Source organism: Aquarana catesbeiana, linkage group LG08 (genome assembly GCF_042186555.1).
Source record: "Aquarana catesbeiana isolate 2022-GZ linkage group LG08, ASM4218655v1, whole genome shotgun sequence".
Lineage (NCBI taxonomy): Eukaryota > Metazoa > Chordata > Amphibia > Anura > Ranidae > Aquarana > Aquarana catesbeiana.
In genome coordinates this window covers 126,262,325-126,289,192 of record NC_133331.1, presented here as the reverse complement: position 1 = coordinate 126,289,192, position 26,868 = coordinate 126,262,325, and the positions used below count along the sequence as shown (strand labels likewise).

Sequence of the window (26,868 nt, the reverse complement as noted above, 5' to 3'; positions counted from 1 at the left end):
CAGCCAGCGGTCGGCATACATGTATAAGCAATCCTAGCAGCTAATTAGCCACTAGACTGCTTTTACAAGCAGTGGAAGGGAATGCCCCCCCCCCCACCGTCTTCCATGGTTTTCTCTGGATCTCCTGTCCCAACAGGCAACCTAAGAATGCAGCCGGTGGTTCCGCCCGCTGACCACAGAGCTGATCAGAGACCAGAACGGCTTCAATCAACTCTATGGCCTAAGAAACTGGAAGCTACGAGCATTTCATGACTTAAATTTCGCCAGATGTAAACAGCGCCAGGAAATTGGGAAAGCATTTTATCACACCGAACTTGGTGTGGTCAGATGCTTTGAGGGCAGAGGAGAGATCTAGGGTCTAATAGACCCCAATTTTTTTTTTTAAAAAAAGAGTACCTGTCACTACCTATTGCTATCATAGGGGATATTTACATTCCATGAGATAACAATAAAAATGATAAAAAAAAAAAAAAATGAAAAGGAACAGTTTAAAAATAAAATAAAACAGCAAAATAAAAAAAAAAAAAAAAAAAAAAAAAAAAAAGCACCCCTGTCCCCCCCCTGCTCTCGCGCAAAGGTGAACGCAAGCATTGGTCTGGCGTTATATGTAAACAGCAATTGCACCATGCATATCACCGCAAAGGTCAGATCGAGGGCAGTAATTTTAGCAGTAGACCTGCTCTGTAAATCTAAAGTGGTAACCTGTAAAGGCTTTTAAAAATGTATACAGTTTGTCGCGGCTGCACAATTTTAAAGCATGTCGTGTTTGGTATCCATGTACTCGGCCTAAGATCATCTTTTTTATGTCATCAAACAGTTGGGCAATATAGTGTGTTTTAGTGCATTAAAATTAAAAAAAGTGTGTTTTTTTCCAAAAAAAATGCGTGAAAAAAAAAATGAAACACCAACCATTTTAATCTGTAGGGCCTTTGCTTTAAAAAAATATATAATGTTTGGAGGTTCAAAGTAATTTTCTTGGAGAAAAAAAATATTTTTTCATGTAAACAAAAAGTGTCAGAAAGGGCTTTGTCTTCAAGTGGTTAGAAGAGTGGGTGATGTGTGACATAAGCTTCTAAATGTTGTTATAAAATGCCAAGACAGTTCAAAACCCCCCAAACGACCCCATTTTGGAAAGTAGACACCCCAAGCTATTTGCTGAGAGGCATGTCAAGTTCATGGAATATTTTATATTTTGACACAAGTTGAGGGAAAAAGACACATTTTTTTTTTTTTTTTTGCACAAAGTTATCACTAAATGATATATTGCTCAAACATGCCATGATGCATATTTGAAATTACACCCCAAAATACATTCTTTTGCTTCTCCTGAGTACGGGGATACCACATGTGTGAGACTTTTTGGGAGCCTAGCCGCGTACGGGACCACGAAAACCAAGCACCGCCTTCAGGCTTTCTAGGGGTTAAATTTTTGATTTCACTCCTCACTGCCTATCACAGTTTCGGAGGCCATGGAATGCCCAGATAGCACAAAACCCCCCCAAATGATCCAATTTTGGAAAGTAGACACCCCAAGCTATTTGCTGAGAGGTATGGGGAGTATTTTGCAGCTCTCGCTTTTTGTCACAAAGTTTTGAAAATTTAAAAAAGAAAAAAAAAAATACATTTTTCTTTTCTTTCATTTTCAAAAACAAATGAGAGCTGCAAGAGAGCTCTTGGCATTTTATGGCCTTCAAAACTGATAGGTAGTGAGGAGTGAAATCAAAAATTTACACCCTAATGGGGCGTACACACGGTCGGACTTTTCAGCTACAAAAGTCCGACAGCCTGTCCGACAGACTTTCGACGGACTTTCGACGGACTTGCGGCGGACTTTCTAACGAACAGACTTGCCTACACACGATCACACAAAAGTCCGTCGAATTCTTACGTGATGACGTACACCGGACTAAAATAAGGAAGTTGATAGCCAGTAGCCAATAGCTGCCCTAGCGTGGGTTTTTGTCCGTCAGACTAGCATACAGATGAGCGGATTTTTCGACCGGACTCGAGTCCGTCGGAAAGATTTGAAGCATGTTTCAAATCTAAAGTCCGTCGGATTTGAGGCTGAAAAAGTTTGTTGAAAGTCCGGAGAAGCCCACACACGATCGGATTACCAGCCAGCTTTAGTCCGTCAGCGTCCGTTGGACTTTTGTAGACGAAAAGTCCGACCGTGTGTACGCGGCATTAGAAAGCCTGAAGGTGGTGCTTGGCTGTGTAAATTCCAGAAAATGTACCATAGTTTGTAGACGCTATAACTTTTGCGCAAACCAATAAATATACGCTCATTGACGTTTTTTTTTTTGCCAAAGACATGTGGCTGAATACATTTTGGCCCAAATGTATGACTAAAATTGGATTTTTCTTATAACAAAAAGTAGAAATATCATTTTTTTTCTAAATTTTCGGTCTTTTTACGTTTATATATCGCAAAAAATAAAAAAATTGCAGAGGCAATCAAATACCATCAAAAGAAAGCTCTATTTGTGGGAAAAAAAGGACGCAAATTTTGTTTGGATACAACATTGCATGACCACGCAATTACCAGTTAAAGCAGTGCAGTGCCAAATTGTAAAAAGTGCTCTGGTCTTTAGGCAGCCAAATGGTCCGGGGCTGAAGTGGTTACACAGTATGATTCAATCCATCTTTTTTTGTGGTGTCCCTTCTGGGAGATTTTACTTCACATTTCATGTCTTGCTCAAGACACAACCATAATCGAGATGAAAGGTCTTCAAAGTAAGGTAAATTCTTTCCGAGACTGCAGTCATCAGATCAAGTGTCCCAAATGGAATATGTCCTTCTATTCTCGGTCCAGTGACTACATAAAATTTAAGATTTTTCCCTCACTTTAAGTCCCAGTGACATTGGCCACCAGAACAAACAGTAAAGTGTAAATCTCCCCAACATGGGCAGAGACAGCAATAAAAAACCCTAACAGGGGTTTTAATCCCTCATCACTCCATCCAAAGCATTTTTCCGTTCACCCATACAGTAAACAATTGTCGTTTGTAAGGCTCTAAGAAGTCACATTGCTTGGAGCTACCAGATCACTTATAGGCAGTTTTAGACTGGGTAAGTTTACAAATTATCTAGCAGTAGTTTTACAGGATAACAACCTTTCATATTCTGAGAACAACCAACAAGCAACACTTACATGAATCCAACCCAATGTAAGTAGATTGTGCTGATCCTGTACATTAAATAATTCTTCCACATTCTCCATGTCACAATAGTCTGGACCTGCAGACTGCTTTGGTACAATTATGTGTGTAATGATGAACTCATCGTGTGTCTGTAAAACAAGGCAAGCAAACAACCAAAGTTAGTAATTAAAAAGTGCATCTAAACCCAATAACAAACATTTGCTATATTGCATCTTACCTGTCCTTACATGTGGTGGTTGCATTTGTTTTCTTTTAGGCTTTTTTCAACTGGATCTAACCACTAACATACTTTCTGTCCTAGGGTGACAATGCTCTCTCACCAAACCATATCTATGGAGCAGCAGTGTAGTCACCCTAAAGCAGGGGTCTCCAAACTTTCCAAACAAGGGGCCAGTTTACTGTCCCTCAGACTTTATGGGGGCCCGACTATGGCCAGTGGGAGTAGAAAATGTCTTGATGTCTGTGGGAGTAAACAATGCAACATCTTTAGTGGGAGGAATAATGCCCCATCATTGGTGTCAGTGGCAGGAATAGTGCCCCATTGTTGGTGTAAGTGGGAGGAATAGTGGTCCATTGCTGGTGTAAGTCCCTTGCTTGTTTTATTTTTTAAACAGAGTTTTCAGTCTATAATGACCTTCACCGCCAGATAAAAAGCAACAGTTTACTCCCTTTTTGCTCCAAGAAATGGATTGTCTTATCTAGCTGGTCTGATCCAGTACTGTCATGGCCGCGCCCACGTTTTCTTTCACTTTCTATCAGTCACATGATGTTACCACCTACTTAACTGTTCCCTTGCTGTTAAGAAGATATAAATTCTGATTGGACTAAACTATACAGTCACACCTAAAACACGCCTAGACCTTATGCATATTCATACGTATACAATTGTATAGCCTGTAGATGCAACTTCAGAAACAAGTTCACTTTATTTGCTTATATTGCTGAGAACTGTGTTGTGTCTCTCCACTACAGTGTATGGAATAAACAGCACCTTTTTCCTTTTTATCGATTTGGGCTCACTGTCCCATCTGAATGGTCTTGTTTGGAGACTCCCTAACCTGATTTAACAGTGGTGTCAGTGGGATAAATAGTGTCCCATTGTTGGTGTCAGTGGGATGAATAGTGACCCACTGTTGGTGTCAGTGGCAAGAATTATGCCCCCTTTGTAGGTGTCAGCAGGAGCAATAGTGTCCCAAAGGCCAGATGAAATCAAACAAAGGGCCACGTCCGCCCCCCCGGGCCGCAGTTTGGAGACCACTGCATTTTTTCTGTAATGGTTCTGTTTTAGCTCATTACTCTGAGTCTTCTCAAAAGCCTGGACATTAACCAGAATATGACAGGGGTTCCATTTAAAGATTTTTCCACCATCAGAAAAAAGCTGGGAACTTTTCTCAACCCAAAGAAGGCTCTTCCATTCTTTTAACCAAACCCTAGTGAGGCAAGCTGGGGAATTTGGTATGCATTAGCATTCTCCATTAAAATTATGCAGGAGAGACTAATCTAGGATTTCTACTCTGGTAAAAAAAAAAAAAAAAAACTATATCCATCTGACTGATTATTGCTGGTCTGTTTGTCAAATAATTTTTTTACTAATAACATATTTAAATCAAAGTTCTCTGCTTCTACCAATAAAAAAGGCTTTAGCTGTCTTACAATACCCAGTACTAGCATTTCTGTTTGATAGATCTAGTTATTTTCCTTATTTTACTGCTTGTCAGAACAATCTGACACACTTGAAGAGGCCTGAACATATCTGTCACACAGAGCTCCATCAAATGCAGAGAAGTAAATGCTATGTTCCTTCCACATGACATAACAGACACAGAAAGCAATGAGAAATGTTAGATATACTGAACTCCCCATGGTTTAATGGCCTTTCACATTTATCCCTGGAGCACTAGTGCCAAAAACTGAAATATACATAATGAAATCGACCAGACAGTTTGTAGTTCCTGCCATACATAACAAGCCAAGCAGGTCTGCTTGAAATTACGATGCATGCTCTATGTGTAGGAAACTCACCAGATACATTCTACTTCAACAATTCTAGACAACCGCCATCATAATAAAAGTCATATTAAACCAAAAATGTACTATATTGCAGCTTACCAATCCTTAAATGTAGTGGGTGCATTTCTTTTTTAGGCATTTTTTCCTTATTTTCACCTGGTGATCTGGCCAGTAACACACTTCCTGGCTCTTCTAAGTATAAGAAACAGTCACCCTTGGAAAGTAGCACTGCCTGAGGAGGGTAGTGTTAGATGGACTAGAAGAATTAGATGGACTTTACATAAGTGGCTCACAAATTATAGCTGAACTCTAGTTAATATATTTTAAGCACTGTTGACAGCAAAACAGGTGAATCATTTGGCAAAGTAAGGGAGCAGGAACTGAGGCTAGCCTGACAGATGAATATCGAAAACTGATTGGAACAGAGTTTCTTTCTTGCCTGCCTTGCCTTTTTTCCCCTTGACTCATGGTCTACCCACTTGAATAGGATAGTCACCCAATCCATTAAAAGAAATCAAAGAAATTTTATTTTGTGTCTGAGTGTACCTCTGGAGATCCTAAAAAACGGTCTACCTTCTCAGCTTAAGGCTAGTTTATGTTGGGGAGTCTGCTAAGTGTACCTCCACCTTCATCCATGGGCCCAACTGTGCGTATATGTCGAAGAATCAAGCATATACATTTGGGGAAAGACTTCTTACAAATATTAGGCAGTCAGATGGAGCCTACAAGTTCTACCAACATCTAATGTCTATAGATTCCTTAAATTAACAGATATGGTAAACCTGTTGAATATAGCTCTAAATAAGGTCACACAACTTTTTTTCAGATTTTTTACAGTACCACAGCTTTTAGTTGGAGACCACATCTTTTTGAGGCCCCTGAACAATGGCAACTTGTCAATGGAGCCTCGACAGTTTAACACTGTGACCTAAGTCCATCATTTTATCCAATATTTCTGCATCTCTTTAGAACAAATTTGAATACAAGTCATACCAGCTTGCCACAAAGAATCCCACACGTCTCAATTCCCCGGGTGGTATTTGCATCCGCCAACTGCAAAAATTTCTGAGAAAGATCTTTGGGTAGAACAACCATTCGGAGGCCTTCCACAATTTCATCTAACACAGCAAAACAAGAAAACAGTTATTTTCATGTGGACAAAATGATTTCCAGCTGGTATCATATCTGCGAACATGGTGCACCTTTCTATCTAAAGCCTCATACACACGATAGGACTTTGTACAAACTTTTCCGTGGATTTTTGTACAAAGGGAGTAGGCCTTAAACTAATTAAGCATACACACGGCAGGACTTTTTCATCTAACTTTCACCAAATCACGTGGTTTTTCAGCTCTTTACTGCCACCCTTTGGTCAACTTCTGTATCGGTGAGATTTGACACCTGCGAGCCCCGTTGCGGGAGCCAGCGCCGAGCTGGCTCGCTCATCGCGAAAAGGAAAAATGTGTATTTTCCTTTCGCGATGAGCGTCAAGTATTGCCGACAGTTGTTTGGTATGAATCATGAGGGGGAACTCCACGCCAAATTTTAAATAAAAAACTGGCATGGGTTCCCCTCCAGGAGCATACCAGGCCCTTAGGTCTGGTATGGATTTTAAGGGGAACCCCCTACGCCGAAAAAATGGCGTGGGCCCCCCCCCAAATCCTTTCCAGACCCTTATCCAAGCACGCAGCCCAGCCGGTCAGGAAAGGGGATTGGGATGAGTGAGCGCCCCCCCCGAACCGTACCAGGCCGCATGCCCTCAACATGGGGGGGTTGACGCTTTGGGGCAGGGGGGCGCCCTGCGGGCCCCCCACCCCAAAGCACCTTGTCCCCATGTTGATGATGACAAGGGCCTCTTCCCTACAACCCTGGCCGTTGGTGGTCGGGATCTGCGGGCGGAGGGCTTATCGGAACCCGGGAGCCCCCTTTAATAAGGGGGCCCCCAGATCCCGGCCCCTCACCCTATGTGAATGAGTATGGGGTACATCGTACCCCTACCCATTCACCTGGGGAAAAAAAAGTGTCAATAGAAAAAGACACTAGACAGGTTTTTAAAGTAATTTATTAGGCAGCTCCGGGGGTCTTCTTCCGACTTCGGGGGTCTTCTTCCGACTTCTCCGCTCTCTTCTCCCGGTGTGCGGTTCTTCTCCCGGTGTCCGGTTCTTCTCCTGCTCTCCGGTTCTTCTGCCGGGCTCCTCCACTATCTTCTGCTCTTTTGCCGCTCTTTTGCTAGCGGTGGCCTGGTCTTCTCTATCGTCTTGTTCCCTCTTCTCTTCTTCCGATGTTGACACGACGCTCTCTCCCACTGTAATGCCGTGTGCGAGGTGCGCGACAACTTATATTAGGCATGGGGCGTGGTCACCGGGTGACATCACTTATTAAAGGGGGATTCCGATAGGGCCAGGGTTGTCGGGAATAGGCCCTTGCCCTCATCAACATGGGGACAAGGTGCTTTGGGGTGGAGGGGGCTGCAGGGCGCCCCCCTGCCCCAAAGCGCCCACCCCCCATTTTGAGGGCATGCGACCTGGTACGGTTCAGGAGGGGGGGGGGGGCGCTCGCTCGTCCCCACCCCCTTTCCTGACTGGCCGGGCTGCGTGCTCGGATAAGGGTTTGGTATGGATTCTGGGGGGAACCCCCCACACCGTTTTTCGGCGTAGGGGGTTCCCCTTAAAATCCATACCAGACCTAAGGGCCTGGTATGCTCCCAGAGGAGAATTCCCTCTCGCGCTCGCTGCAATAGGAAAATGTGTTTTTCCTATTGCAGCCAGCGCAAGATGTACAGTACCCTGTCGCCGAGAAAAAGCGCGATGGGATCACGCTGGAAACATTCTCGTGGGCAGGTACTGTAGTTTGTACAAAAGTCCGATGGCTTTGTGTACACATGATCAGACTTTGCTCCATCTGACTTTTGTTGCCGGAAAGTATGTCCATTCGCACAGCCAACAAAAGTCCGATGAAAACCGAAAAAGTTTATCCGATGGAGCGTACACACGGTCGGATGTTGCCCCAAAACAGCTAATTTGCATGTTTGTTTTCAAAAAGTCCGATCATGTGTACGGGCCTTATCACTAGGTTAACAATATTCTCATGATGCTCATGCAGAATTTTTTATTTACAGATGCATTTTGTTACCTAGCGTATTGGCGTAGAGCCGATGACATATCAGCTTGGATAACTGAAGACTCCACAATTTAAGACATTATTGTATAACAATTTACTTTGTTCATTAAAAAATTGAGGGTAAATGCGTAAGTACAGGTATATACTGGAAATACTTGTGGTTTATGTTTATGGTTTAACCTGTGTGACAATGGGAAAGGCGAGGTGATTGATGGATGCAATGTATCTCCTCACATGCGTTCATATGCAGGGAATGAAGATGGAATCCGGTCTGGGTTTTTCAGGCCACCTTGGCAGAGTTGGTGCAGGACCGGATTTTGCTTTCCACTGGTGACCAACAGCAGGTGGTATAAATGAAGCAGGACTGGAGCAAGAGGTTGCTCTAGCCTGGGGTTTAGGGAAACGAATAACTGAAAGAGCTGCATATGTACAGTGCTCTGTAAGAGAAAGGAAAAGGTTTGCAAAACGTTTGTTTTTTTTTCTTGGTGACTGGGAGAAGCCCTTCACCTGTGAGATATGAACCTGAAATGTTTAGTGCCTGGATGGCAAGGATTTACTTTCTGTTTTGTTTGTTTTTTATGCAACCTTTTAAATAAAACCGGCTACAAGGTAGACTTTTAAGAAAAGACCTGTTGTTTGGACTGCCTTTTTCCCAGGGAAGGTGATCCCCATTTGACATAACCCTCACACCTGCCAAAGGAATTAAGATTCTGGTCAGCCAGTCTTGTGATTTATGCATCTTTGCAGCACTGGAGAATCAGGCAGATGACATATTTCCTGATTTAGCAGTACAGCTTTCTGTATCCCCTGTCTATAGCCTGTCCAATGGACAATCAGTGAACATCATCACCTCTACTTCTATGAAATGAGCTGGAAGCTGACCAAGAAAGCAGAGATGCTAACAGCATGGTACCAGCGTGGCCATCCTGATTGGCAGAGGTGAGTGTGTGCATCACAACAATAGCTAGCTGGAATGACAAATCCTTTCATAGATGAAACGATTCACATAAATGTATTAAAACCTTGGATGTTTGTTAAAACCAAACCTGTTTGCGTGTTGTCATTAACATAACCAACCTTGACATGCTCCTGAATCTGCATATGATTTTGGTAAACTGTGCAACACATAAAAATTTCCCCAACTGGAAATCCAGCTTTAAAAATGATCACATAAATAAAAGTACTCACTCTGAACGGCACTTAGAGTGGCTGCTTGCCTTAAGGCTCTGTTTATAGGAGGTGATTGACCCGCATATGTGGCTGCGTCATTCCTTCCAGCTTTTCCAGAAAAAACATTGCACATTGGGTGGGTTTTAGGAGAGGGAAAACAAGTCATTGCGCTACCATCTGTCTGCTCAGAGACTTTATCTGTATTTTTCTGCTGGTCTCGGATCAGATCTTGTTTTCGAAGCTGGTCCTCAAAGAAGGTGAATTGTTCAGTCTCTATTTGCTGCTGCCGTAGCTGGGCCACTCGCTTTTTTTCTGCCTCTATAAGCTGCTGCTGCTCCATTTTCTTCAGACATTCTGCCTTCCTCTTGTTCTGATAAAGTGTAAAAGCAGCTGTGAATGTCCAGACCAATTCCATTGCATTGCAGGGTTTGATTTTGGATTTCACTTCAAAAAATGACTTTTTGGGGTGGATTTACTAAAGGCAAATAGACTGTGCACTTTGCAAGTGCAGTTGCACTCATTTTCATTAGTAAATGTTGAAATGATTCACTTTGTAAAGAATACCATATTTGGTGCAAAAAAAACAGCATTTTTTTCTTGCACATGAGTGGATGAGGAAATCAGAGCTTTACAGTATTTACTAAGCTCTGGGGAAAAGGAGTACAACTGCACTTGCAACGTGCATAGTCTATTTGTCTTTAGTAAATCCACACCATTGACTAACTTTTTTTATTCCAGGAACAGAGAACACTGCTACTAATAACTGTAAGGTTATATTCATCTTTGAGAAATTTTAGTGTTTTAGGATAGTTAATTAGTTATAATTAGTAATGGTGCATTGGATACTTGGGATGAGCAGAGTTAAGTCCAAACCCAGTTCGGCAGAACCCATGGAAAGCTGTCACACAATTGCATCCTCTCCACAATCCCCTCCCAATCAACAGCGCCCAGCGCATTTCCGCCCTGCAGTTGCACTTACATAAAGTGGTGGTGATACTTGTGACATAATTGTCCAAGTATGGCCAAAATGCTATGTGGACATATTAGGTCAATGACGTCGCAGACACCCCCGTCTTAATGTGTGCATGCAACTTCAGGCCGGGAATGCCCCAGGCGCTACTGACTGTGCGATCATGTGACAGCTTTCAAGGGTTCTGCTGAACTGGACTCAGACTGAGTTTGGACCAAACCCATCTCATCACTTCTTGTTAGCAGGCATAGTAAAGTTTGTTCATCCCTTCCATGGATCCCCACCACCGAAATCTCCTGCCAGAGTCCCCTCGAAATCACTGTGTGAGTTCTGACTATACACTGGATTGGAGCTCACACAAGGGTAGGAAGCTTCTGCTCATGGGAGAATGCTTGGGCCTAATGATTGACTGCTCAAACGTCCCAAAGTCCAAGACAGGAGAGAGACTCACATGCTCCACTTCTTTTCATTTTTTTTTTTTAGGACAAATGGGCAAATAGTGATGCAAGGGAGTGTAAGGAAGGAAAGTACTAGATCTTTACAAGCTCTGTCTAGTAAAACTGTTGCTTTGTTCTAAATATGAAAATGGCTGGCTTGCTTTAAATCTGACTTGTGTTAACAGCCATTTGCAATTGATGCCTCAACAGCCACAAATATAAAATTAATTTTGTATAGAAGCAATGGTGTTACAAATAAATTGGAGTGTATGGGTGGTAAGTAAGGATGAGCTCCGGCGTGTTCGCATGCTGAATGTGCCGAGCCCGCCAGGAAGTCAGCACGGCGCAGCGCTAATCACAATCAGTGAGACATTTCCCGATGTGCGGCTGCAGAGATCGGGAAATGTCTCCTTACCTGTGATTAGTGCTGCGCTGTGCCGACTACCTGGCGGGCTCGGCACGTTCAGCATGCGAACACGCCGGAGCTCATCCTTAGTGGTGAAAGACCAGAGGATCTACAGCCAGGGTGTACCAATTACAGGCAGCCTTGTGGACACTACATGGGGCAGATACAAGATCGATTCCCCTTCCCACCGAGAGGGAAGCCTTCCATGGTTTTTATTACAGAAGTCTCCTTCTCTGGGGCAAAATGTAGTTCTTTTAGGCGGGATTATTGCAAATACCTAGAAGCAATACCAAAAGGGCACCAGGACTGGAGTATGAAAAGGTGGATCTAGCCTTCTCACACAGGAAAGTAAAGGTGAAAAGCTTACTATATACAGATATTAAACACTGAGTGTTAATACTTGTTCTCTTTGTAAATTTAAATGTTAGTAGGGGCAGCCATACATGCTTATGTCAGAAGCAGGCTGTATATCCTGATTAGTAGTGCTTCCAATGAAAGTGAATATGAAATGAACGGTATGTTCAACTAAGGGCCCTTTCACACTGATACACAAGAAAAATGTTTCCCTTTGAATCCCATGGGACTTTTCTCACCACTGCATTACAGATGCAGTGCATTTTGAAAAGTCCTGCATGCTGCATCTTTGATGCGGTTTTGAAAACTGCACCAAAAATGCAGCTTCCCATTGAAATGAATAGAATTTGCGGCAAAATCAGTGTGAAAACGTACCAGGATTTTGTGTTTTTGGTGCAGACAACCCAAAAACACACTAGAAATGCACAGCAAACGCATCTAGACAAAAAGAAAAAGGTCTGGTGTCACCCGAAAACCACTTCCATCCCAATATATGCAACAAAAAAACACGAAATCGCCCTGGGACTTTAAATGAGGTGAATGCGGTTAGCCAACAATTGACAAGTAATTGATGAGTAAATGCAGTCTCAAAATGTATTAAAATTGTCATGCAAACATAAATCATTGCCAAGCCACTAAAATGATACATACAGTAAAATATGTCATTACACGTATCATGGTATAAAATGTAAATTGCAAAGTACACAGGCATGAAAAGTGTCCCAACCCGTTTCGAAAGACCATGCTCGCATCATCAGGGGTAGATGTGTGTGTAGGCTTAGAATCTAGGGGACAATAGAGAACCCCCCCCCCAAAAAAAAAACAAATTATATATAGATATAGATATATATATATAAATAAAATGTGTAAATAAAAAAATATGACAAAAACACTCCATCACATTGTTTTTGTCTTTTTTTTTTTTTTATTTACACCATAAATTTTTTTTTTTTTTTCTCTAGTGTCCCCTAGATTCTAAACCCATACCATTATTGAACCAGATTGGTTCATGCATATACATACTTATATCATATACTACTTTACTTCTATGCTGTTATGACAGCATGTCACGAGGGCCACGTACCTGATGTGAGACCGAAGTAGTGGGGAGGCCTCCCTTGCACCTCGGGTCCTTAAAGCCTCTGGAGATGGAGACAGAGACTTGGTGGGGACACCGAGTGGCAGGGGTGTCAAGGGTGTGGAGCACCATACAAGCCTTAGTCCAGCATTCGAGCCGAGGTCAAGTCCAGTTGGGCAACGAAGCATAAAGGGGTTTATCAGAAGAAGAATGGTCGAGATCCAAGCCGGGGTCGGTTCCAATCTGGCAGCTGAGTACAAAAGGGGCAAAGAAGTAGAATGGTTAAGGTACAAACCTGAGGTCAAAGGCAAGCAGCAATCAAGAGTAGTCAAACAGGTTTCCAGGTCACAACAGGTTCAGACAGATCACACACTAGCACAGGAACAAGGGGGGACTGAAGATAATCCAGCAATTTGGCAGTGTCTGGGCTGGGCTTATATAAGGAAGTCACTTCCTGTGCGCCTCCTGAGGATTTTCCCGCCTTTTTCCATCAGGTTGATTTCACTTCCTGTGCGCCTCCTGGGTATTTTCCCGCCTTTTTCCATCAAGTTGAGGTCACTTCCTGTGCGTGTCCTGGGCATTTTCCTGCCCTTTTCCATCAAGTCTTCTGCGCAGGTGCGGGTTGGCGCCCTGAGGTGGCTTTGGCGCATGCTCAGTTGGCACGGATTTCTTCCTGCGGCAACGCGCCATTGATGCATGCGTGGCAAGCCCTGGACTCTTACAGAGCCCCCCCCCCCCGAAGGGGCGGCCTCCGGACACCCGTCCTCGATCCCTTTAATCATAGAGGGAGGCGGAAGATGGGCCCCCACGTTCCCCAAAGGGGTTCCGGGCCACGGGCTTCAGGAGGGAGGCATGGAAGACAGGGTGGATCCGGTAAGTTGAGGGCAGTTTGAGTTTGTAGACAACAGGGTTGAATCGAGACAGGACAAGGAAGGGCCTAATGAACTTAGGGCCCAATTTCTTGGAGGGACAGGCCAATTTTAAATGTCTGGTAGACAGCCAAACCTTGTCTCCCGGTTAAAGATCCAGGTCCCCCCGCCGTCTTCGATCATAGATGATCTTGTAATCCAGCTGTGCCTTGGCCATGGTATCCTTTAGGAGCTCTAAGTTGTCTAGAAACTCCACTCTGTTCCAGACAGCCGGGACCGAAGCGGAAACGGGCAGGACAGGAGAAAAAGAAGGGTGGTACCCCAGGCTGGCGTAGAACGGTGATTGCTTAGTGGTAGAATGTATTGCGTTGTTGTACGCGAATTCTGTGCAAGGAAGTAGGGATGCCCAATTGTCTTGAACAAAGGTGGAGAAGCAACGAAGGTACTGTTCAAGAGTTTGGTTTGTGCGTTCCGTTTGTCCATTGGTCAGAGGGTGGTAGGCCGAATGGTAGTGGTTCTCAATGTTTAGAGCAAGACAGAGCTCCTTCCAGAATTTAGAGGTGGATTGGCCTGAGATGTTTCTGGGGTGGAAGGAGTGTCAATCATAGGAATAAAATGAGCCATTATTGTAAGGCAGTCCACAACAACAAATATGGATATAAACTCATCAGAGGGTGGTAGCTCCACTATGTAATCCATGCTGATCTGTTCCCAGAGTCTGGAGGGAACAGGCAGGGGGCGTAGGAGACCCCATGATTTATTCTTTTCCGTTTTGTTGTGATTGCATACCGGGCAGGAATTGACGTAAGCGTGCCAGTCTGCCTTGAGGGTAGGTTCGCAAAGGCAGATCGGTGGTTTTGGTTACCTCGAAATGCCCTGCTAACTTGTTGTCATGGCAGAGTTTGAGCACAGGAACTCTCAGTTGAAGGGGCACAAACCCAGCATGGTCGTGGAAGAAAAGTCCTTCTTTTTGCAGATGTTCTCCTGAGGGCAGATGGTCTAGAGAGGAGGCCAGTTTTATCCTGGACAAGAGGTCATCCGTAAGTAGGAAGAAATTATAGGCAGGGAGTATCATGTCCGTTGTTGGTGAGTTATCTGATGTGGGATAAATGCGGGATAGAGCATCAGGTTTAAAATTCTTGGATCCCGGACGGTACGTGATATGCATTTGAAATTGGGTGAAGAGAGCCCATCTGGCTTGTCTAGGTCTGAAACGTTTAGCTGTACGGAGGTATTCCAAATTTCTATTATCAGTGTAGACAAGTATAGGGTGCGAGGCTCCTTCCAATAGATATTGCCATTCTTCCAGGGCCAGTTTAATAGCAAGGAGTTCCCGGTCCCCTACATCATAGTTCCTTTCGGCTGGGGACAACTTCCTGGAAAAGAAGGCAACAGGATGCAAGATGGCTGTGGTTTCATGGCGCTGAGAAAGGACTGCCCCAACCGCAATATTTGAAGCATCGACCTCCAAAACGTAAGGCAGGGCTGGGTCGTGATGACGAAGGACCGGGGCAGAGGTGAATTGCTTCTTGAGTTTGTTGAAAGCTGTTTGTGCTGAGGGGGACCACAGAAAATGGCAGTTTTGCTTGGTGAGTTGTGTGATAGGTGAAATTACTGAGGAGCAGCCTTTGATTAATCTTCTATAAAAATTGTTGAATCCCATGAACCTCTGGATGCTCTTACGGTCCGAAGATACTGGCCATTCAAGAACTGCAGTTACCTTCTGGGGGTTCATGGAGATGCCAGAAGTCGAAATAATGAGGCCAAGGAATTGTATGACATCTTTCTCAAACTCACATTTTTCAAGCTTGGCGTAGAGTTTATGGGCTCGGAGGCGAAAAAGGACTTTTTGCATGTGGATGTGATGTGCCTTGAGAGAAGGTTAAAAAACTAGGATGTCATCTAAGTACATTATCATAAAGAGGTCCAGAAAATCCCGGAAGATGTCGTTCACCAAGTGTTGGAAAGTTGCTGGGGCATTACACAGCCCAAATGGCATGACCAAATACTCAAAATGGCCAAACCTAGTACGAAAGGCCTTTTTCCATTCATCGCCCTCTCTTATCCGTGTTAAATTGTAGGCCCCCCGTAGGTCCAATTTTGAAAAGACCTCAGCGATGCGGAACCTCTGAATGAGCTCAGGGACTAGAGGCAACGGGTATCGATTCTTAATTGTGATACTGTTTAATTTTCTGTAGTCGATACATGGTCTTAAAGAATGGTCCTTGTTTTCCACGAAGAAGAGTCCAGCGCCAGCAGGAGAGGTAGAGGGCCGGATGAACCCTTTCCTAAGATTGTCATCAATGTATTTTCGGAGGACTTCTAATTCAGGCTCAGAGAGTGGGAAGATCCTCCCAAATGGTATTGCAGAACCAGGAAGAAGCTCAATGGGGCAATCATACGGCCAGTGAGGCAACAGGGATTCAGCCCCCTTCTTGTCAAAGATGTCCAGGAAGTCTCTGTAAACCTGGGGGAGAAGAGTGTTGTCATCTGTGGAAAGGGGTTGAACCATCAAACAGGCTCGTTGTGGGAAACAGTGGTGTAAGCAATAGGGTGAGCCGAAAGACACAACTTCAGTCGACCATTCAATCTGTGTTTGGTGCTGTCGAAGCCACAGTAACCCCAAAATAACCAGAAAAGTAGGAGAAGAAATCACATCTAGCCAAAGATATGGTCTGCTTCAGTGGTGGCCAATGTGAGGGTGGTCTCATAGGTTATGGGACCCGAGGTTGGTGTGGAGCCATCTGCCAGATGAACTGTAAATGGCTGGGGCTTCTTGCATAGGGAATTCCATACTTTTTGGAGATGTGGATGTCAATAAAGCAGCTGCAAGCCCCAGAGTCAATAATGGCTGCTACTTGGATTATCCTTCCTGGTATCTGCAAAGAGAGGCAGAGAGTGAGATGTGAAGATCTAACAACGTACGGTGAAAGAGATGGGGGTTCGATCCACTTACTCGGTCTAATGGGACATCCCTGAAGAAAGTGACCCGCTCCACCAAAATACAGACATAGATTGTTCAAGTGACGGTGTTCAAGTGACACTGTCGCTCTTCGGGTGTGACGGGTGCACCAACTAAGCCGAGTTGCATCGGTTCTGCGTCATGAATTGGGGTTGATGTGGGGGTCTCAGGGGTTCTCAGGTGTGGAGCCATGGTTACTTGTGGGAGCATCCATGTGGGACGGGCCATACCGGATCATTCCCTGCGATGTTCTCTGAGCCTGCGATCAAGTTGGATAGCCAACTGAATTGTAGGTTCCAAATTATCAGGGAGCTCCACTCTTGCTAATTCGTCTTTGTGGGGCTCGAACAGACCCAAATGAAACTGATGGCGCAAGGCAGCGTCGTTCCATGCAGTGTCTGTAGCCCATTTGGGGAATTCCGTTACGTAGTCGTCAACAGGGTGTTTCCCTGTTGAGAGGTCAACACTGTTTCAGCCGTGGAGGTTTGTTGTGGGTCATCATAGAGGATTGCCATGGCATTGAAGAAAGAAGACAGTGAGTGCAGTATGGGACTCTCCCTTTCCAATAGCTGATGATCCCATGCTTGAGGTTCTTCTGTAAGTAAGTAAGGCTACTACGAACCCGACCTGTGTATCCTCTGAAGAGAAGGTCCTAGGCTGTAAGGTAAAGTATAGCCCACAGGCATTCCTGAAAGCATGGAACTTGTGGCGAACCCCTGAAAAGCGTTCCGGCATAGGAACCCGTGGTTCAGGAGCTGGAGTATAGATGGGCTGCTCCATAGCCATAACAGGTGGTTCCAGGGGGATCAGAACTGAGGGATTGGCCATTGCAGTCAGCGGACCTTCCAGTTGAAAGTAGCCCTCTTGTATGGATGTCATGGCCTGAGACACAGAGGCCACTTGTTGGCACAGGGCGTCAAAAGCGGAAGCACTCCCCTCAGTCTCAGACATGGCTGGATTATTCTGTCACGAGGGCCACGTACCCGATATCAGACCGAAGTAGAGGGGAGGCCTCCCTTGCACCTCAGGTCCTTAAAGCCTCTGGAGATGGAGACAGAGACTTGGTGGGGACGCCGAGTGGCAGGGGTGCCAAGGGTGCGGAGCACCGTGTAAGCCTTAGTCTTGGATCTGAGCCAAGGTCAAGTTCAGTTGGGCAATGAAGCATAAGAGGGATCAGAAGAAGAATGTTCGAGATCCAAGCCGGTGTCGGTTCCAATCTGGCAGCCAAGTACAAAAGGGGCAAAGAAGTAGAATGGTTAAGGTACAAATCCAAGGTCAAAGGCAAGCAGCAATCAAAAGTAGTCAAACAGGTTTCCAGGTCACAATAGGTTCAGACAGATCACACACTAATAAAACTATAAACGGAAGACCCTTGGACGTGTTTATTCCATGGGACAGATGAGTCAGTTAAATAATATCAAACATCTATTGTTCCTATTTTGCTGAGTGCCACTAAGAGTCAGATATCGAAAAGATGGCAGGAATCGGAAAGTCCTAAAACTCGAGATTGGATTTTTTGTGTTAATTAAATCTATAATATAGAGAGTATGGACAGGGCAGGAACAGACCCAGACGATGTGGCTGAACGAAAAGATAAATGGGTAGGGTGGCGGATGTTCAAAAAGACGTGGAGTTATGTTGAGGAGATTATTGGTTAAAGTATAACGGGTTTAAAGATAGGGAATTATTAGGGGAAAACAGGTCTTTTTAGTGTCTAGTGGAATAACTGCAGGATAGCTGAGGGAGGGGGGTGGGATTCTAGTTTAAGGGGATGCTACAGATGTTTTTCTTTAAGCTGTGCCGATGTGTGGTTTTTGTTTTGTATTTATAAAACATAAATAAAGAATTAAAAAAAAAAAAAAAAGACAGATCACACACAGGAACAAGGGGGACTGAAGATAATACAGCAATTTGGCAGTGTCTGGGCTGGGCTTATATAGGGAAGTTTGAGGTCACTTCCTGTGTGCCTCTTGGGTATTTTCCCGCCTTTTTCCATCAGGTTGAGGTCACTTCCTGTGCGCGTCCTGGGCATTATCCTGCCCTTCTCCATCAAATGTTCTGCGCAGGTGCAGCTTGGTGCCCTGAGGTGTCTTTGGCGCATGCTCAGTTGGCATGGATTTCCTCTTTCGGCAACGCACCATTGGCACATGCGTGGTAAGCCCTGGACTCTTACACAGCATCTATTGATACATATGCATTTATGTTTCAGTTGACATTATTAATGGATACTGGGAGATCTTTGGCGACACATTCCCCCATCCCGGCCATGTCTGTCCCCGTTTGTGCTCTGTTGGGTTGGTTTTTCTTCTGCCTCCTCAGCTTCCAAGCCAGACGCTCATTACTGCTGCCTCTGAGTATTCAGCATTTGGTAGTCTGATCCAGCCTATGGTGAGTATAGGGCCATGGGTTTTGGACCCTCTTGACTAATTGTCACGATACCATCTCTGTGTTGATACTTATTTGGTTCATTATACCCCCCCACAGATGTACTACACATGCATCTACCCCTGATAAAATGAGCATGGTCTTGCGAAACGCGTTGGGACACTTTTCATGCCTGTGTACTTTGCAATTTACATTTTATACCATGATACGTGTAATGACATTTTTTACTGTATGTATCATTTCATTGGCTTGGCTATGTTTCATGTTGTTTATGTTTGCATGACAATTTTAATACATTTTGAGACTGCATTTATGCATCTAACGCATCTAAAACACAGCAAGATCAAGGTAAAAACACATTCACGTTTTTACCACGATTCTGCTACAGAGCAGTTTGAAAGTACCCTAAAGCTTACATTGACTCAAAAGAAGCGTAGTCACTGAAAACACATTCCTCTAATCTTCTACTCATGACCGTAGGATCAAATGTAAGAGGATGACTATTAGCTGATGAAAACCAAAAGACACGCTGACTGGAATAAAAAAAAATCCTATGTGAACAAGGCCTAGAGGGTTTCAAATGGCCCCACTGGAATAAAGGAGGAAATCAAATCAACAAAGAGAAACTGATGATTTGCAAAAGCATTGGTCACCTTTAAGACTTTTTTTACACTCTTGATTAAGGAGGTCCAAAGTGGGCAGGACCAATCCTTGCCACAGTGTAGTCCGATTTCTCTACCAGTATGTGAAAATTTGAGGGAAAAAAAAAATAATAGTGTTATTATTTTAACTGCTCACTTTCTACATCAGGAGAAGACACAAAGCCACTGAAAGCATAGGTAAGACAGGTGAAAAAAATGTACCTAGGCTCAATTCACAAAGGATAAGGGTCGGTTCACACATGGGCAACACGACTTTAACGCGACTTTGTACCGCGACTTCAACGCGGCTTCAGCGCGACTTTGGCACGACTTCGGCAAATTACGAGGCGACTTCAAGTCGCCTCCATGACGGGCGACTTCGCTGGCGGCCCCCCCCCCCCCACCGTACCAGGCCGCATGCCCTCAACATGGGGGGTGCTTTGGGGCATGGGGGGCGCAGTGTGCGCCCCCCCCCAAAGCACCTTGTCCCCATGTTGATGAGGACAAGGGCCTCTTCCCGACAACCCTGGCCGTTGGTTGTCGGGGTCTGCGGGCGGGGGGCTTATCGGAATCTGGGAGCCCCCTTTAATAAGGGGGCCCCCAGATCCCGGCCCCCCACCCTATGTGGGAAAAAAAGCGTCAATAAAACAAACAGTACACAGGTTTTTAAAATAATTTATTAGGCAGCTCCGGGATCTTCTTCCGACTTCGGGGGTCCTCTTCCGACTTCGGGGGTCTCTCCGCCGTCTCCTCCCGGTGTCCGCATCTTCTGCCGGCTCCTCCGCTATCTTCTGCAGCTCAATTGCTAGCGGTGGTCCGGACTTCTGCCTTCTTCTTTTCTTCCAGAGATGTTGACACGACGCCCAGGGACTGTGACGGCATAAGGGGGCGGGGTCACCGCCTATATAAGTCCCTTGCAGAGCGCACAGAAACCATTCTGGCTGGGGAGAGCGTCGTGTCAACATCTCTGGAAGAGAAGAGGGAAGAAGATGATCCAGAGGTCCGGACCACCGCTGGCAAAAGAGCGCCAGAAGATAGCGGTGGAGCCGGCAGAAGATGCGGACACCGGGAGAAGACGCCGGAGAGACCCCCGGAGTCGGAAGAAGATCCCGGAGCTGCCTAATAAATTATTTTAAATACCTGTGTACTGTGTTTTTTATTGACGCTTTTTTTCCCTAGGTGAATGGGTAGGGGTACCATGTACCCCATACCTATTCACATAGGGTGGGGGGCCGGGATCTGGGGGCCCCCTTATTAAAGGGGGCTCCCAGATTCCGATAAGCCCCCCGCCCGCAGACCCCGACAACCAACGGCCAGGGTTGTCGGGAAGAGGCCCTTGTCCTCATCAACATGGGGACAAGGTGCTTTGGGGTGGGGGGGGCCGCAGCGCGCCCCCCCTCCCCCAAGGCACCAAACCCCCCATGTTGAGGGCATGCGGCCTGGTACGGTTCAGGAGGCGGGGGGGGCGCTCGCTCGTCCCCACCCCCATTCCTGTCCGGCCGGGCTGCGTGCTCGGATAAGGGTCTGGTATGGATTGGGGGGGACCCCCCACGCCGTTTTTTCGGCGTAGGGGGTTCTCCTCAAGGTCCATACCAGACCCAAGGGCCTGGTATGCCCCTGGAGGGGGAACCCATGCCGGATTTTTCTTTAAAATTTGTCGCGGAGTTCCCCTCAAGATCATTTGAGCACAAGTCGCATGCCGAAGTCGGATCATGCGAGACGGCGATCCGACTTTGATCCGACTTCAATGATAGTCAATAGGCTGAAGTCGGATCAAAGTCGGATCAAAGTAGTACAGGGAGTACGCCCTGAAGTCGGAGCGACTTCAGTAGTGTCTATTAAGACGCTAGCGTTAACTCCCATTGAAACTATTTCTGGAGCGACTTGGGGCGACTTGAGGACGTACAAGTCGGATCCCAAGTCGCCCCAGTGTGAACCGAGCCTAAAGGTATTTGTTTTAAAAAAGTGTCAGTTGCTTTCAGCTGAGTCACCTGGCTAAAAATAAGGACTTTGCCTGTGAGCTGACATAAGGCAACTGTGACATTTATAACCAGAGGCATGCCTTGAATATAGCATACAGTACACTGTGCATGGGCTAGTAGAAAGATTGCAAATGAAAAAAAAAATGACATTGGTATGTTTGATAAAGATTTAGTAACATGTATAGAACATTTTTAACTCAAGCTTTCTTTTGGAAAAAGTAGTTACATTTGTGGGTTCAGTTCCACTATACACATAATGTGCCTGCCATGAATAACTGCCATTGCAAGGTAAAAAAACAAATTTAAAAAAGAGAGAAAAACAGTAGTAACATTCTAGAGCACTTACAATGCCTTGCATATATTCTTGGTATTCTAAGTTATATTTTGTCAAAAGCTCTTTCTTAAGATCATCTGTTCTTGGAAATGCAATCTCTTTTAATTTCTGCAAGAGGAAAACACAGGTGAAAACATTTAAAAAATCAAAATGTAAATAATAATAATAATAATAATTTCTACCAACTGCAGGTTGGAAAATTTACCATACATTTTTACTGAATATTTGTATTTGCACGAAAGCTCTTACAACCAGACTTGTGTTTAAAGGGAAACTACAGCAGCCCATGTAAAAATAATAGATTTACAATCAATACAGCCATACAGAAAGAAAGTTCAACTGTTGCCACAATATTGCCTCCCATAGATGGTAACATACGTTGTAGCTTAGCTAACAGTTACAATCTAACCAGCATCTCTGTGTTACAGGGTAGAGGTGCCCAATCAGCCAAGAGCAACATGCAGCTAAAACCTATTATTATTAATTATTTAAATTAGAACCAGAGCCAAAACGTTTTTCTTCATTTTGGATAGAGTAAGGCTGGTATCACACAGGTTGGACGATCAGGTCCGCCTGTCAGTTTTTCAGGCAGACCTGATCGGACCATCCATAGCTCTCTATGGAGCAGCAGATATCAGCGGACATGTGTCTGCTGACACCAGCTGACATCTGATCCCATCCTGTCCACTAAAACAGATTGGATGACAGTCAGTTGGAAACGGACAGGCAGTCCATTCCCAAAGAGAACAGCGGGGCTGTGTCTGTGTCTTGTCTGCATAGTGGAGTGGACACAGACCTGTCATCCCCTGCTGAGCAGGCAGATGTGGACTAATGAGAGCACCTATGTAAAACCAGCTTTAGGCTTTTTTTTTTTACCCTCATCTGTGTCCTATTGAAATTTATGTATGAAGAATTATTTTGTTTATGGAGAAAAACAATTAGGAATATAGGTAACTCAAACTAACCTTTAATATATCTTGTTTTTCTGGAATTTCACATTGTTGGTAGTCTCGGTGTTGGGGCAGCTTCTCAACAAACAGCCTGGAACCAAACAGACACTTCATTGCTTACATTAAATGGTGGTGGCTGAAGACATGTTTAAATTAGAATATGACTGGACTCCTTACATTATAAATTTGTTGTAGAGAACAAAGGCATTTTCAAGATTTCCTTCATCCAAGTACACAGAGGCCATTCTTTCCATCTCCACTCCAGACCGAAAGTAGCGCCTGGGCGTGATGTCTTCATTGATGGTGATATTACAGCCTAGCTTGCTGAGGGCCCGAACTCGCTCCTCTGGGCTTAGAGATACATCTGTGTGATCCGGCATCGCTACAAGCTTTTTCTGCACCCAAAATAAAACATATATGTGTTAAGAGCTTCAAAGCTACATGTGCCACCCATGTCACTGGTTAGTGGACACTACTACCAACAATCTCTCCAAGTCCCACAAAGCTGTTCAATTGCAACACGAAATCCTTGACTTGTGGTCAATAGACCACTTACATAAGGTAACTAATTCAGACAGAATAAGCCAAAAACTTTAAGCCTACCTCAGTGTTACATTTCTATGTTCATCAATCATTTTCTTTTCCCAACATGTGCACTTAGAAGGGTGTGAGGAAGAGGAGATTTTACAGGGCACCTATAATATTATTTTATCCGCTGTACAGTGTATACTGATTTATCACATCTGACCCACACCTCTAATTTCCAGTCTGGGATTTCTGTACATCTGGAATTGGTGACTGTAGTGTTAGTCCCACAGACTTCTAATGCAACAATTAATTCCAATGCAAAAATTCCAGAGACAGGAAGTAAAGAGTGCACTGACTAAAAGCACTGAGCCAACAGTACCTTTGCATTCAAGTTTTAGCCTTTACCTCCTGTTGTCCCATTTAGATAGGATTCCTGGAGCTCTCCTTTTAGGGAAAAATATTCCCCCCAGGTCAACAATAAAAATGTCACACATTTTAGCAAACTTTATGCCACAACCTTTCATGGGTTGTACCTTTGCGATAACAAGATGGGTCATTCAAATGCATTTGCTCAAATGTTTCGGAATATGCTTTTTCTTTCTACATTAAAATCAAGCAACCAGTTTATCTTTTGTTTTAAGGAACACCGTCCTCATCTCACCAAAGAATAAATATTGTAACAGCTCAAATAATTAGCTCACTGTCACATCACGAAGTATTTTACATGTGTTTGTGTATAAAATTTTAAAAGTACACAAAATAACTTATTTATATGTCCCACTGGTACTGATTGGACAAGGTGCAAAGGCAGTGCAATGACATCCCAATCTCCACTTTCAATGCTCAAGTGTTCTCTGAATGGCACTCATGCAGAAAGAGTGTCATCATTTGTGCAGCCATTCAACATGAACCCAGAAGCTAGCGGCGATCACTGTAGTAGCAGTGTCTACTACAGTGATTTCTAGTTTCCACAGGGATAGGCTGTGTATGAAATATGCCTACTTACACTGGTTCATACCGGACCATGTAATGACGCAAAAAATATTCATACCTGTGTGTATTCAAGAGGTTTGTTATTGCCCGTGTATCTGAAAGTTCCAATGTCTGCTGAGCCAGCATTTTGGCATGCCTTAAACCATAAAGATAAAAAAAAACACTGCTAGCCACTCCTTAAAAAATAGGTAGTTCAAATTAGGGGATGGATACAAGAAAATGTCAAAGACTAAATTTCCCTCGGGGTACAATTATATCTACCATTAAAGTGATTGTAAAGGTTCAATTTTTTTGTTAAATAAACATACATGTCATACTTACCAGGTCAGTGTAATGGTTTTGCACATAGCCCTGAACCTCCTCTTCTGGAATCTCCCTCCAGGGCTGTCCTCCCCTCCTCTCTATCTGCCCCCAAAAGAGAACGCTTGCTATGGAGGCGGACATACAACCTTGAGCCGGGCTGTGTGCAGACATCATCTTCCTTCTTTTCCTTAAAGTGATTGTAAAGGTAAAAATAAAAAAAAATTAAAAATAACAAACATATCATACTTACCTCCACTGTGCAGCTCGTTTTGCACAGAGTGGCCCCGAACCTACTCTTCTGGGGCCCCTCGGTGGCTCTCGCGGCTCCTCCCCACATCTGATAACCCCCTTGGAGAAGCGCTTCCTCGAGGGGGTTACCTTGCGGGCGTGCTCCCGAGTCCAGCATTCGGCGTCAATATAGGCCAAATGCAGGACTCGGCTCTGCCCCCAGCGCTCGCATCATTGGATTTGATTGACAGCAGCGGGAGCCAATGGCTGCTCTGCTATCAATCTATCCAATCAAGAGCCGAGAACCCCGGGCAGAGAGACAGCGCGTCCCCATGTGTCAAGTTCGAGGGGTCACGTAAATAAAACGGGGGGGCTGGGGGGCCGGTCACTGACAGGTGTTTTTTCACCGTAATGCATAGGATGCATTACGGTGAAAAAACACGATCCTTTACAACCCCTTTAATGGTGTGTCTGTGTAAATTAATTCTTTGCTATTTCTGCCCTGTTTCGCCAACATAAGATTCTTTGTTGCATTTTTTGCATTGTATCAGGTACACAACATTACTGGAGGTAAAGCTGTATCCTATGATATTGAAGATCCCTTTGTGTGTGGCACTATATAATTGATTGATTTGGCTGCACAATTTGCAGCGTTATTCAGTAGTGACTTCATAATCAGAAATAACCACCTCGCACCCGCACTATAGCTAAACGATGGCTACAGCGCAGACCTTAATTGCCAGGACGCCGTCCTATGACGTCCACCTCTTTGCACGCTCCCCGCATGCTCTCGCGAGTGCGCATCAGGGAAAATTTGGGATGGCCGTGTCCCTTGGACACAGCCAATCACAGATCGTGGTAAATGGCTAATCACAGCGGCCATTTACCACATGATCAGCATGTCCAAGGAAAGATGATCTCAAGTGTAAATATATGAGATCCCCTCTCATTGACAGCTCTCCCTCCTCACACAGGAGACCGTGTATGAGGAGGAAGAGCATCTGTGCTGCAGCGTGAGGGATTTCTTCTATACAGCATCACATACAGTGCCCAAACCAGAGCCCAAACAGTGACAGTGCCAATCAGTGTCACAGTGTCCATCAGGGTCAGTGTCATAGTGCCCATCTGTGCCATCAGTCATCTGTCATCAGTGCCCATCTGTGCCGCTCATCAGTGCACATCTGTGCCATCAATAAGTGCCCATTTGTGCTGCCTCATCAGTGCACATCTGTGCCATCAATCAGTGCACACCTGTGCTGGCTCATAAGTGCCCATCAGTGCAGGCTTAGCACACATCTGTGCCGGCTCATCGGTGCCCATCGGTGCAGGCTTATCAGCACACATCTGTGCAGTTTTATCACCACCAACAATAATGTCCAAAAAATCCTTTGCTCCAGGGTCTTCAAAAGTGTAATAGGTGGTTGAGAAATGAGATGTGTAATTTATGCTCCTAGAATGCCTGAAGGTGCTACGCTTTAATGTTGGGCCTCTGTATGTGGACAGGCTGTGTAAAAGTCTCACACATGTAGTATCACCATACTCAGGAGGAGTAGCAGAATGTATTTTGGGATGTCATTTTTGCTATGTACATGCTATGTGTTGGAAATATCTTATAAATGGACAACTTTGTTTTTTAAAAAAAATGCGTTTTCATTTTTTTTCCACATTTTCCAAACACTTCTGGAAAGAAATAAACCATTCAAAAGACTCATTATGCCTCATAGATTATACATTGGGGTGTTTGCTTTCCAAAATGGGGTCATTTTGTGGGCATTTCCATTGTCCTGGTGCTTCAGGGCCTTCAAAAATGTAATAGGTAGTTAACAAGTTAGATGTGTAATTTGCTCCCTCCATGTCGGGCCTCAGTATGTGGCCAAGTTGTGAAAAAGTCCCACACATGTGGTATCGTCATACTCAGGTGGGGTAGCAGAATGTATTTTGTGGTGTCATTTGTGGTATGCAAAAGCCATGTGAGAGAAATAACCTG

General features: G+C 44.6%; 1 protein-coding gene across 3 annotated transcripts in view; it reads right to left on the bottom strand.

Annotated features, from left to right (window-relative positions):
• STAMBPL1 (STAM binding protein like 1) overlaps window positions 1-26,868 on the bottom strand; it is an 82,698-nt gene that overhangs the window by 13,580 nt on the left and 42,250 nt on the right. For 2 of the 3 annotated variants that reach the window (XM_073596362.1, XM_073596360.1), the window contains 6 exons: window positions 23,007-23,224; window positions 22,845-22,920; window positions 21,892-21,987; window positions 9,480-9,831; window positions 6,165-6,289; window positions 3,152-3,289 (listed from right to left, as the gene is read on the bottom strand). In XM_073596362.1, coding sequence (XP_073452463.1) covers window positions 3,152-3,289; window positions 6,165-6,289; window positions 9,480-9,831; window positions 21,892-21,987; window positions 22,845-22,920; window positions 23,007-23,209 — 990 coding nt within the window. In that variant the 5' untranslated portion in view covers window positions 23,210-23,224. Of the gene's footprint in view, window positions 1-3,151; window positions 3,290-6,164; window positions 6,290-9,479; window positions 9,832-21,891; window positions 21,988-22,844; window positions 22,921-23,006; window positions 23,225-24,671; window positions 24,801-26,868 lie in introns of those variants that run through there. The other variant, XM_073596359.1, reaches the window with a different exon arrangement.